This window comes from Lathyrus oleraceus, chromosome 2 (genome assembly GCF_024323335.1).
Source record: "Lathyrus oleraceus cultivar Zhongwan6 chromosome 2, CAAS_Psat_ZW6_1.0, whole genome shotgun sequence".
NCBI lineage: Eukaryota > Viridiplantae > Streptophyta > Magnoliopsida > Fabales > Fabaceae > Lathyrus > Lathyrus oleraceus.
In genome coordinates, this window is record NC_066580.1 from 476,794,261 (window position 1) to 476,807,786 (window position 13,526).

At 33.1% G+C, this 13,526-nt stretch overlaps 2 protein-coding genes across 2 annotated transcripts; one reads left to right on the top strand and one right to left on the bottom strand.

Moving 5' to 3' along the window:
- Positions 1–952: 952 nt before the first annotated feature.
- LOC127120561 (beta-amylase 3, chloroplastic) lies at positions 953–3,098 on the top strand. Its single transcript, XM_051051031.1, has 4 exons — positions 953–1,523; positions 1,621–1,831; positions 1,986–2,096; positions 2,172–3,098. The coding sequence occupies exons 1-4, from the start codon at positions 979–981 to the stop codon at positions 2,943–2,945; spliced, it is 1,641 nt and encodes a 546-aa protein (XP_050906988.1). The 5' UTR covers positions 953–978; the 3' UTR covers positions 2,946–3,098.
- A 7,716-nt stretch (positions 3,099–10,814) lies between these two features.
- Positions 10,815–13,222, bottom strand: LOC127120562 (probable serine/threonine-protein kinase PBL19). The gene is made up of 4 exons (XM_051051032.1): positions 12,713–13,222; positions 12,146–12,406; positions 11,709–11,831; positions 10,815–11,225 (listed from the first exon to the last, which is right to left on the bottom strand). Exons 1-4 carry the CDS (start codon positions 13,034–13,036, stop codon positions 10,869–10,871), a joined length of 1,065 nt encoding a protein of 354 aa, XP_050906989.1. The 5' UTR covers positions 13,037–13,222; the 3' UTR covers positions 10,815–10,868.
- Positions 13,223–13,526: the final 304 nt, after the last annotated feature.

Sequence of the window (13,526 nt, forward strand, 5' to 3'; positions counted from 1 at the left end):
TCGTTAATCATTGTGTGACGACGAGTCTCATTATTGTGAATAATGTAAAAAAAACATCATTAAGAATGAGATATATTTCCTTTCCCAAATTCTGCATTCAATCCAACCAAGAAATTGAATATTTGATCCTTCTCAATAGAAACAGTAAATGTAGCAATGTTCTGACCACACATTATCTTCAAATTTTGGTATTGATCCAGCTCAAGTCAAAAACAACTAAGAACCTCCAAAATAGTCACTGACCAAAAGACTTCCCTTCTTTATGATGAAGATTTTTCTTTTTAAATCATTACAAGCATATCTTTATTTCCTGAAATAACTACGATAAATGTGATCTCAAATTACCTGTACAATACGGTGGAACATCCAACTTTTACTAATTTTTTAATATTCTCATTAACTTTGTGAACTCTTACTAACCCTTCATTCAAGAATAAGTCTATTGACAAAATTTTAGCTACTTATTGTTCTTGTGTAACAATTTAATTAGTTTTATGTGTAAATAAGCTCTATTTCATCTTTGAAAAATTCAAACCGTGTATTTATTTACAAATAATAAACCAAGCATGAGAAAAAAGGGATCACTAGTCTTTTTTATTTGGCTATACAACAAAAAAATTCTTAATTTCCTCTCCTTCTAAAAAATACCTAGACAGTTAAATAACTATAAGTGTGTAAGAGTCAAAAAGTGAAGCCATAGTCGACATATTTTTTGTTTTGCAACATAGTCCTCATATTCATTCATTCAAGTCATTAGACACTAATGGAAGAGATAGTTCCACGTAGCATGGCACATACATGGCCGACTAGTTTTTGATTTTTTTGCATTATTTCAACTTTTCAATTTGGTCCCACCAAAGTTGTGTCAACTTCAACTTTACCAAAAATATCTAATTACTTCTATTCTCTATATATACACATATTCTTTCCCTCCAATCAATAACTCACTAGTAAAGAAAAACAGAAACAACAAAAAGAATGGCTCTTACACTTCGTTCTTCAATTTCCTTCATTAGTAAAAGAGAAACAAGAGTCTTAAAATCTCTTGATGATTTTTCATGCAACAAAGTTTCTTATCCAAAAACCAAACCATCTTTTGGTCACAACAAACTCATAACAAAGAGTTCAATGCAAGAAACACATTTCACAACGGAAAACAACAACTCGGCAGTAAAGAAAACCAACAAATGGGAGAAGATTCACACGCCGTCGGTCACGCATAACCACGACGCTGATTCGAACAGCGTACCGGTGTTTGTGATGCTGCCATTAGACACAGTGACAATGGGAGGGCATTTGAATAAAGCAAGAGCAATGAATGCTAGCTTGATGGCACTGAAAAGTGCTGGAGTTGAAGGAGTAATGGTTGATGCTTGGTGGGGTTTGGTCGAAAAAGATGGTCCTATGAAGTATAATTGGGAAGCTTATGTTGAGCTTGTGCAGATGGTGCAAAAACATGGTTTGAAGCTTCAGATTGTTATGTCTTTTCATCAATGCGGTGGAAATGTTGGTGACTCTTGCAGGTATAGAAATGTTGGTTACAAGACTAAACTCGTACTAGTTAGACTAGCACCTCGAGTAAAATCCGAATCTAAATTTTACTTTGATTGTATTTTATAGCATTCCTCTACCACCGTGGGTGCTAGAAGAAATCAAGAACAATCCTGAGCTGGTTTATACGGACAAATTAGGGAGGAGGAATCCTGAATACATATCATTGGGATGTGATTCAGTGCCGGTTCTAGCGGGAAGAACTCCACTTCAGGTCTACTCGGATTACATGAGAAGCTTTCGTGACAGATTCGCCGATTATTTGGGCAATGTTATCATAGTAAGTATTTCACCAACTTGTGCTTCAATTTTGTGGTTTCTTGGTAAACAAGATACTTGGCTATGATTTCTAGATTGCAGTTAGTGTTATCTTATCTTATAAAGTACATTTCCATGATGTATGAAATTCTAATTAAGGCCAAATTCATTTTCAGGAAATTCAAGTGGGACTTGGTCCTTGTGGTGAGCTGAGATATCCATCTTATCCTGAAACTGATGGAACATGGAAATTTCCGGGAATCGGAGAATTCCAATGCTATGACAAGGTACTAAATTGAAAAAGTGATTATTAATTCGATTTTTGGAAACAATTAAACTAAAACGACTTATTTGTCATACAGTATATGAGATCTTCGTTGGAAGCATCGGCGGAGACAATTGGGAAGAAAGAATGGGGAACAAGTGGACCTCATGATTCAGGTCAATACAATCAATATCCAGAAGATACTGGATTTTTCAAAAGAGAAGGTACATGGAACACAGAATATGGAGACTTTTTCCTTGATTGGTACTCAAGCAAACTTGTTGAACATGGCGAAAAGATTCTGGTATCAGCCAAAAGCATATTCCAAACGACCGGTGCAAAACTATCTGCCAAAATAGCAGGAATTCATTGGCATTACAATGCAAGATCACATGCCACTGAATTAACAGCAGGTTACTATAACACAAGGTTCCATGATGGTTATTTACCGATAGCGCAAATGCTAGCGAAACACGGAGTTATATTGAATTTCACATGCATGGAAATGAAGGATAGGGAACAACCTGATCATGCAAATTGTTCGCCGGAAGGGTTGGTTAACCAAGTGAGGATGGCAACAAAGATTGCAGGTGGTGAACTTGCTGGTGAGAATGCTTTAGAGAGATATGATTCAAGTGCTTATGGTCAAGTTTTGGCAACAAGTGGATTAAGTGCTTTTACTTATTTGAGAATAAATAAGAGGTTGCTTGAAGGTGAAAATTGGAGACAGTTTGTGGATTTTGTTGTGAGTATGTCTGATGGTGGTAAACATAGGCTTTCAGAAGCTGATTCTTATGGGACTGATCTTTATGTTGGACATATCAAAGGTATTAAGGAGAGTGATGTTATAATAGAGATTGCTCTTGTGTGAAACATTGTACACAGATTTCATCATGTTGATGGATCATGTGTATAGTTAATAGCATATACAGAATGATCTCATTAAAAAAAGAGCATATAGTTTTATTAGTTTTATATATATGTGTTGGGTTTTTCTAATACACCTTACTACCAACATTATTGAGATTGGTGTGTAGATTGAGTATTAGCTTATGTTTATTGATTGAGATGGTGTGTAGATTAAGTATTAGATTATGTTTATGCAAGAGTGACAACACCTTTAGTTAATGTCCACCTCTTTATTGATAGCATTATTGTTAATGTAATGAGATAAGTCTATCTTTGTAAGAAAAAATTGGTATAAATTAGTCATTTGTTCCAATCACTAATGTGTAGAGCATAAACCAGAGCTACATTTTTGAGAAATATTAACAAGTTCCTTATATCAGAGGCTTAGATTAAAGATTCTCTCAAGTAAACAAGGGTGTTTGTGTTTGGACAAACAACTATTAGTATTAAAACTTGGAACCATTAAAATTTGGAACCACAAGATTGGTGAATAATAGAGAAATTAAAGTGTTGAGGGGGAAAGAGAAAATAAGAGAGAGAAATTGATTGAGGGTGAGAATATTTTCCTTAACATTGATGATGATGTCTCGAAGACATTTATACAACATTACAGTATGATTGAAACTCAAGTTACATAAGTCAAATAACAGAAAAATGAAATTTTCGGACCTGTAATCCATTACATAAAACCTATAATCAGTTATCGCTGCTAAAATTAGAAAATAACAAACAGTGGTAACCGATTACTGTGTATGCGTACCCGGTTACAGTAACTCCATAAACACTTTTTCTTCAACTTATTTGTCTTATTTTGACAACTGTAACCGGTTACACCCCCGTGTTAATCGGATACAACACTTGAATTACTCAAAAACTCTTAACACACCACCTTAATTCAAGTTTCTAAGTCTTCTATGTCCATGTTCATCTTCAACCTTTTGAACACATCATTTGTGACTTCCTTAGTCAACAAATCAGTCACTTGGTCTTCACTTTTACAATATCTCAATCTTAACTTTCCTTCACTAACAAGTTCTCTCTAGTAGTGAAACCTCATCTCAATGTGTTTGTTCATCCCATGTGCAATTGGATTCTTAGAGATATTAATCACGGAAATATTATCAATCATGAGTGTAATAGTCTCACCCTCATTGTTGTCCAACTCCTTCAATAGATTTATTAGCCACACGGCTTGACACACACATAACAAAGCAGCAATATACTCGGTCTCATAAGATGAGTGAAACTATCGATTCCTTATTCGAACACCGTGATATTGGTGTTCCACCGAATATAAAGATGTATCCAGTTATAGACTTTTGATCATCTTTATCTCCGCACCAATTGGAATCGATAAAACTGAGAAAATTGCATTTTCTACCCGTATCCGTTGTTGGAAAGAGAATCCCGCAGCCAATAGACCATTTGACATATCATAGGATCCTCTTGAATTGTACCAAATGAGATACATTTGGTCTCTCCATGAATATAATCACAATAGCAACACTAAACGCCAAGTCTGATCGTGTATTTTAGAAATAGTGTAAGGATCCAATCAGCCTCTAATACTGAGTTGGATCGACATCTTGCACATCCTCATTCTTCATTTCAAACATCTTCAATATCTCAAGCGTATACCTTCTTGGGTGCATGAGCACTCCCCTTTTGGACTTGTGGAACTCAATACCAGGGAAGTATGTCATGAGGTCAAGGTCGGTCACCTTAAATTCTTTCATAAGTTCACTCTTGAACTTAGAAATGAACTTTCCATTATTCTCTGTTATCAACAAGTCGTCTACCTATAGACAAAAGAGAATCACTCATGCACTTGTATCCATCTTCACATACACGCCATGCTCGGTTACACATTTCTTGAAGCCAGTCTCCTTTAGGAAACCATTTAGAATTCTTTACTAAAATAATCCAGTTTTTAAAAAAAAATCCCAAAATAACCCTGATTTCAAAAAAAAATCCAAAACTACCCCACTTTTAGGAGGAGGCGCCAATTGGATTGGCTAGGACACATGGTGCAGCCAATTCAATTGGAGCCCATGTGTATGGGTTAAAGGGAGGCACCAACTGGATTGGCACCTCAATGTATTTTGCAAAAAAAATAATCAAAAACAGTCTACGTGATACATAATTTCGAAATCGGACCAATTCATATTAATATAAATTCCCGTTTACACGAAAAAGACTAATGTTGATGACCGGGATCACCTAACCGACCTCTGGTCCCACATCCCCTAACTACCCGAACCCGTGATCCTAACCCACGTTGATGATTCACCAGTGGTGTTTGAGCATTTGAGGGCCCAAGAACATCATTACCAACTGCAAGAGATTGTTTGTTGAGATAGTCAGACAAATCAACGTAGTCTTGAATATGCAACGAAGGTGCACCGCCATAGCTGAGTTCATGATCCATGCCAGAATAGTTGGGTTGTGTTTGACTTGTTGGTGGGCAACCGGGACGGTTGAAGGGAGACATTGATGTGAATGATGCGTCGAGGAAAGGTTGGAAAGATTGTTGTGGTATTTGGTAGATATAGGGTTGTTGAAGGTTTTGGTTTTGTGAGGTTTGTGCTTCTTGGCTATGGTAGGAGAAGGGACGGTTGATGTTAAATGATCGTTGAGTGTTCTGGCTAAGGAGGATTTGGTAGGGTGATGTGTTGAGTGCAAAGCGATGTTGGGTCTATAGTTGATGATCTATTTGTTGGTGGTGGTACGGGGTATGCTCTTGGTATTGTGGTTGGGTGTATGGCATGTTAGGGTTGTATGTTTGTGTATTTGTGGAACAGAAAGTTTGACGGATAAGGGGTTGTGTGTAGCCGATCTAACAATGTTGTTGGGGGTTAGATGTTGAGGCGTCTAGTGTGTAAGTTTGTTGGCGTGGGTCATATAGGTACATATCTTCGACGATGAACTCAAAACCAACCGATCTGTACCAAGCCATATAAGTACGACTTGGTTTTTCTTCATTTGGCATCACTGCATCAGTTAAGACATGGTCATGGCGGTGCTTTCATTTGCGACACTCGGATCTAGCGAAGCTTTGCCATGGGTTGAAGTTCCATTGGTCGTTAACTTTGCGCAGATGCCATTCTCCTAGGTTTACTGGGGGATCTGGGATGTGTTGAAGCATACCGAACTGCAATTTCACACGATCACTGTTATGCATCTCCACAGTTGTGAATCTTATGATCGGTGTGCATGCAGTCCATACGGTTGCGTCTTCTTCATTGATTTCATGGTCATGATCCAAATTTAGGTATGGATGTCAAATGAACTGAAATATGAGCGTATTTAGATTATAAACTTGGTAGAAGAAATTAACAAATTACTACGAAATAATTAAGTTATTATCCATACATCTGTCGATCGAAGGTGATCTAAGAGATTGCGATATTGGGTAATACAGTGTCTAGGACATCTGTTATAACTCATACCACGTTCCGACCATCTGCACCATAAAGGTAAAAATATTAGTTAGAGATAATAATCGTTAAAGTAAGTAAATATGTAGCATTTTAAACAACTTACTTTTGTGCATACGGGAATGTGAAAGGGTTGTTGTTGACGGGCACTAGGGATAATAGTCTTGACCAACCTCATGCTTGGAGCAAAACGGCACATCCAGAAAAGATAGATGTGTCACCAGTCCACTTCTCATTGTCCTTCATGTTAAGATTATCACTGATGCATCACTGCGTAGCACCGTACCAGTGTGTCCCACACAGCCTTCGCTGTTGTTGAATCAACGATTTTCTCAAACATGTTTGCTTCCACACATTGATGGATGTAGAACAACGCCTTTTTATCTTTCGTCCTCGTTTCTCTTTGTGTGTTTCTCCGTCCTTCCGTCGCAACCGGAACATAACTGTTGTTAACGAGATCAAGAACGTCTTAAGCATCAAACAACACACACATCTGAATCGACCACTATTTCCAATTCTTTCCATCAAACACTTGAAGCTTTGTATTCAAGCTACCATTTCCGTCGTTCATCTTCTATTTGTGCACTGAAACTCACACAGATCTCTAACCAAACACTCGTGTTTCTCAATCCCACAAAATCAAGAAATGCAATTCTATTACGATTTCGATCGTGAATTCAACGCAAATTCAAGAAACGAAATCAATCACACACGCCTTACCGTACACTCGTGTTTCCTTATGAAATGAATCAAAGCTCTAGATACCAATTATTGGTGCACAGGGTTGAAGATGAAGATGAAGATGGAAGAAGATGGAGAAGATAGATCTAACTAACTTTAAAGGAGAGAGAAACTTTATTCAGGTCATGAAATTTTGTTACAAGTTTGGTTTATATACACAAATAAAAATGTCACGTAGGCAAAATGACAAATGCTAAAACTCAGAAGCTGAGCAGGTTCTAAGTAGATAACTTCTAAGCTATACGCTGAGTAAGGTTTCTGAAACATGTAGCTTCTGAACACTATACCTTCTAAAACAGCTTCTAACTACTGCTTTTGACTAACACCCTCAAAAACTTCTGAATAATACAAGATTCTAAATAATAAATTACTTCTAACAAAAATCACTTACGATCATAACAACCTTTTCAAACATCTTCATCTCATAGAAGTTCTTCAATTTCTTGTCATGGATGACGAGTACCTTCAATACCTCTATCCTATAAAATATAATCATAAAATACCAATTATTTTAAGTAACAAATATTATATATAATCTAGTAATATTTAAATGATTAAAAATGCATGAACTAGTGATACATTTCAAAGAAAAGGAGTACACAGTTGTTCAAAGAAAGAAGCCAGAAGGACTTGTCTAACCATGATACTAAGACAAAAACAACATAAAGTTAACAAAGACATGCCCAAAGAAATACATATAAAATATTGAGCAAACTACAGCTCACGCTCTTCAAGTTAGATCCATGTGCAGACAAATCCTTAAGATATGAATTGTGTTATGACCCCTTTGAACTTCACACTTTATGGCAAAGAAAAACAACATTCGTCAAGCAAATGGTTATAAACATCTATGGGACTGTAGCTGCAACAACAAAGACAGCGGGGAAATTGCAAATGTCTCCTAATCAAAATGCTACCATTCAATAATATCTCTGTTTGGAGTGTTGTTGTTGTTGTGAAAGTGAAGAGATTAATACTGAGTAATGAATGAAGTTTAAGATTGATTTATTAAAAATTGAAATTAATGTTTATAAAGTGTAATAAACTCATTGATTACAACATAAAATATATAAGAGAGAAAGTGATGTGTTCCATTATCCAAAAAAATATTTAATTTTAAATTTTTTAATTAATTAATAAATTTATTAAAATATTTAATTGATTTAAAATATTAATTTATTTTACTAAAAAATAAATAATCTAATCATCAAAGTTATATCATTAAATTTTTTTTATCTTAATCATCACATCACTGTTACCTGTGAAAAGTAGAAAAGTAAAGGGGAATCATAAAAATTTTAAAAAAAAATGTAAAAATCAAAAACCTGTAAATTAAGTTTTATAAATGCGGGATCAATAACTTAAAACGCTCAAATTAAAAGAAAAAAATGCATTTAAGATAAACATATATAAACATACCACGTAGTATCTCCGTTTTTTATTATAAATTTGTTTCGAAAAATATTTTGTACCATGATATAAGTCGTTTTATAATACCAATAAATCATTAATATTATTTTTTTCTATTATACCCTTAAATATTTACTATTCTCTCTCCTTTCAATTATGTCAATTTGTCTTTTCAATATCTTTAGTTAAGGACAATTTTATAAAACCCTTTATAATTTCTTTTTTTCATACCATAGTTATTACATTTTTTAATACGTGTGAAAAGTAAAAAACGAAGGGAGTAATTTTTAAATAATTATATCATATTTCTTATAAATGCGTGCCAACCAACAATAACAAAATACACAGTTTATTTACTAAAAACTTGCTACAAATAAAAAAAATATAGATCATAGAGAATAAGGTAAAATTTATTATGATATATTGCAAAAATTATAGATAACATGGAAAATTTACTAAAAATAAAATCTGTTAAAATGTGCAAATGAGATCATTTTTTTAGTATTTTATTTATTTTCACCAAGGATAATATGGTCATTTTACAGATAATATAGGAATATCAAAGTTAATTGTTTGAGTAGTTAATAGAAATCTCCTAGATAAATTGGATAATTATATATACAATTTACTAACTTTTACCTATCAAAATAATTCTCTAGTAACTTCTAGTTCATAAAATGAATATGATTTTAAGTCCTTTTATGTAATGATTATTCAAATTACTCTAATTGTAAAGTAGACTCAGGAGAAACTTTTCTCATGTCACAAAATCAGTCTAAATATTAGGAATTGCAATGGATAAGATTTAAGCCGTGAAATATTTGAGCAGCACTATAATACTCATTTAATTTGAAAATATATGTATATTCAAGCTTATTATTATGGACATCAATATTTATATCCATTAATATTCTATAAAAAATACTAAGTATCTACGCTTGTATTTATTATCTATATTTCTAGTAAAACTAAATTAATTAATTAAAAATTATTATATTATTTTAAGTTTTTAATAATATTTAAAAATCAAAAAATTTATTATTAAATTAAGAAATAAATGAATTTTTATGTTTTATATTAAAATATGTAATAGTTTGATACAATAATAATAATTAAATTTTATCCCACTGATATTCAAATTCTTTTATAATCTTATATATAAGACTATACTACTATCTAAATCGTTAATCTTAATATCTTTCTTAAAACTTCTTTTATAGGCTTTTCATACCTTCCTTTTTCTCAAGTTATTTGCCTTCTCTTTTTATTATAAGTCTATTTTTCACCATTTTCTCTATTATATATGTTATCCCAACATTCTCCATAATATTTTTATTTTTAATATTTTTCTCTCTAGTTTTACCACACATCCAAAACAACATCATCATCTCTGTTATACTTACACTTTCGTGTTGATTCTTAATTGTCCAACATTATGTCACATACAACATCACATGTCTTACCCTAATTCGATAAAAAAAAAAGCGTTCGGCTTAAACAGTACTTTTGCGTCACATAAAACATCTAACACCCTTCTTCATTTTAGTCACTCAATTTGAATTCGATAATTTACATCTATATGAAAGTTGTTGTTTTACATATAACTTGTCAGCCCCAATTTATATCTGACACTCCCCATAATTTCATAATTTTCAAAAATATAATTACTATTATTTATCAACTAAATTTTATTTTATTTTTCAAATTTTCCACTCTTACTAACATGTCAAAAATAAAAATTTTGGTAGTACAATCAAATTTTTCGATACACATTTTTTTGTATTTTTGAAAATTCTCACATTTATATTGAAAATCAAAATTTCTGATATGGTAAAAAATTTCTATACGAGAGAGTGACACCTATAAGTGAAAGGTAAGTTAAATGTTCTTGTTTTACAAATGAAGTGACATAACTTTCCCGGGCCAAAGTATAATTAAAGATCTTTTCAAGAGCATGCTGTTTGCACCCTGCATTACTTGTGCACTCTACTTTTTTTTTTCTTTCTTCTTTTCAAACTACCCATTTTTACATCAACACCTTGCCTGCTTTGTGCTAAATAATGAGATCATTTCATGTTCACCCTTTACAAATTAATTCTTGCATTTTGTGATTGAAATCATTTGTCAGTATCTCTCGTGTAAAAGGGTGTGAATAGAAACTAAACTTTCACAAGACTAAACAATTCATACTTGACTACATTATACTCTTTAAAATATTATGCACAAAGAATAAGCTCATCATATAATATAAATAAAAAATTCATTCATAACTTCTGGTATATAGCAATTTTTAAGATTTATGAACATTGCAATGCTTGATTCAAACTTTCAACAATCTGACTCATTGATGGCCTATCTTCAGCATTCTTCTTCAAGCAACTATCTGCCAACTTAGCAATTTTCCTAGCTGCCTTAACAGAATATTGTTTCGCAAGTCGAGGATCCATTATCAAGGTGAATCTGCCGCTATCTGCAGGGTAGTTTTTAACCCATTCTATAAGCTTTTGTTGAGCTGTTGGAAGATTTCTCTCTATTGTTCGCCTTCCTGTGAGAATCTCATACAGTACCACACCAAAACTCCAAATGTCACTCTTCGATTTTAAATGACCTGTTTCAATATACTCCGGCGCCGCATAACCCCTTGTCCCAACTACCTGATAACAAACACAAAGAATTTGGTGAACAAATTGTTGGAATGTTCATGTTGTTCAAAAACTCTAGACACTTCTAATCGAAGATGTGTCTGTGCTCGACATAGGTTAGTGTCTTACACCTACACAACACTGACACATATACTTATGTTATTTTCTCAAGTTAATCCTATAGTTTATGTGTTAGTGTCATGTTTGTGAGTGTCATGTTTGTGTGTGTATAGTATGTGTGTATGAGCTTCTAAGCCCAAAACAATGGTTGATTTCTATTGCACATGAATAGATGAGTCAAAGCAATTCTACTTGAATAGTGCAAATTATAATATTTGAATAATAATTGCATATTTAGAAAGTGGTATATTACTAAATACTATATAGTAGTGATTATTATATATTAGCAGTCAATAGTAGTGATTATTATATAATTAGCAGTCAATATACTTAGTAGAGACTTTGAATAAATAGTCCTCCATGAAGTCAACTTACTGCAGTGGAGACATGAGTCTGATCACCTGTTGGGCCCTCCCTAGCAAGACCAAAATCTGAGAGTTTGGGATGGAATTTCTTGTCCAACAGCACATTTGAAGATTTAAAATCTCTGTAGATCACCTTTCCAATAAAATAATAAAACGAAATTATTACAAGCCAAAATAGATACAAATTACTCGGTCTGATCTTATTGAAAAAGTTTATGTTTAGATAATATAAATAACAAATCCATCTGATACATTAGTTATTCAATGCATCTGATATGCACTAAGAATCTCTTTAGATTAACTTGTTTAAAAAGCTAATGAAAACAGATTATGACAGGTCTATAAGTACACACAATCTAATAGACATGGTCAACATATGTCAAACAATGATAGATAATTTTTTATTTGAGAAAATTTCATCAATTTGCAACAACAACTAGTAGATACCTGAATCTCCAATCCTTCATGTAGATACTGTAATCCTTGAGCAGCACCAAGCATAATCTGCAATCTTATTTTCCAAGGCAAAGTAGGTAAAGAACGGCTGAAAAGATGATCTTCTAAACTCCTATTAGGCATAAACTCATACACTAACAACCGTTGGATCCCCTTTTCACCATCTAAAGAACAGTATCCCAAAAGTTTCACCAAATTCGGATGATTCACAATTCCCAAAAATTGTACCTCTGCAAGCCACTCTTTATGCCCCTTTTACAACAAAACATAAAACACAAAAATCAGTTACAACAAACTTGTAACAACCTTAAACATTACCAAACACAATACAGTAATAATTTGAAAAATAAATAAATTAAATATAGTCACATGTGTCGGATAACATGCACATCTTTGATCAGAGGTGTCGGTCAGATGTGTCAGACAACATGCAGATCTTTGATCTGTGCACACTTTTGATCAGATGTGTCAGACAACATGCACATCTTTAATGTCAGTCATATAATAGTTAAACTAATTCTAAGAAATCTCAAACTATATATAATAATATATGTATACCTGAAGTCCTCGAGTGTTGAGTTTTTTTATAGCAACCACAATTTGGTCACCTATTCCATTTTCAGGAGAAATTGTTCCTCTATACACTTTCCCAAAACCACCTTCTCCAATTTTCAGGATCTTATTGAAACCATTTGTTGCATTTACAAGCTCTTGCACAGTGAAAACTCTGAAATTGTGTTCATTCTCTTTGTATATCTCTTTTATGCTTCTTGGTGATGGCGATGACTGCGCACTGGTGGAATTTTTTGTTTGATTTTTCTTCTTTTTAGGGTTTAAATTTGGGTCTGGTTTGGAGTTTTTTTTGAAGAAGAAACACTTCATATTGTAACAAGTAATTGAAGATGAGAAAATGAAAATGAATTTTATGAAAGATGGAAATTTAAAGAGGATTTGTTACGTGAAGTCAAAGAAAGAAGCCGCGTGAAAGTACGGAGAAAGAGTGTAGAAAAAGAAGTTGGAATGATATAAACAGAAGTGAAAAAAGTGACTTATTGAGATAATGTGGGTTGAATGAATGAATGACTTATTTTGAGAATTTATTATTATTATTATTATAAGAGGTTTGAAAGTAGGAAGATGATGTAGTGTTTACACCACATGCTTTGTTGCTTCATCTTTGCCCCTTTTGTTATGACATTGACTAAGAAAATTGATGGAAATTTTTTATGGGGTGATAGATGTGAGGAAAGTTTTCAATTGACCCAACTATGCCACTAGTAGAAAATTGAGAGCAATTCAATTGAAAATAGGTGGAGAACCAAATTTGAATACAATAAAAATCAAACATATGTAGTAATGATTTAATTTACAT

What these genes read in the sequence shown, in the direction of transcription:
- LOC127120562 (XM_051051032.1), bottom strand. Translation starts at nt 13,036, where the DNA reads ATGAAGTGTTTCTTCTTCAAAAAAAACTCCAAACCAGACCCAAATTTA. An exon ending in ATGAAGGATTGGAGATTCAG is followed by an intron (nt 11,832 to 12,145) that starts GTATCTACTAGT and finishes TTTATTGGAAAG; the next exon opens with GTGATCTACAGAGATTTTAA. An exon ending in AGACTCATGTCTCCACTGCA is followed by an intron (nt 11,226 to 11,708) that starts GTAAGTTGACTT and finishes GTTTGTTATCAG; the next exon opens with GTAGTTGGGACAAGGGGTTA.
- LOC127120561 (XM_051051031.1), top strand. Translation starts at nt 979, where the DNA reads ATGGCTCTTACACTTCGTTCTTCAATTTCCTTCATTAGTAAAAGAGAA. An exon ending in AATGTTGGTGACTCTTGCAG is followed by an intron (nt 1,524 to 1,620) that starts GTATAGAAATGT and finishes TGTATTTTATAG; the next exon opens with CATTCCTCTACCACCGTGGG. An exon ending in AATTCCAATGCTATGACAAG is followed by an intron (nt 2,097 to 2,171) that starts GTACTAAATTGA and finishes TTTGTCATACAG; the next exon opens with TATATGAGATCTTCGTTGGA.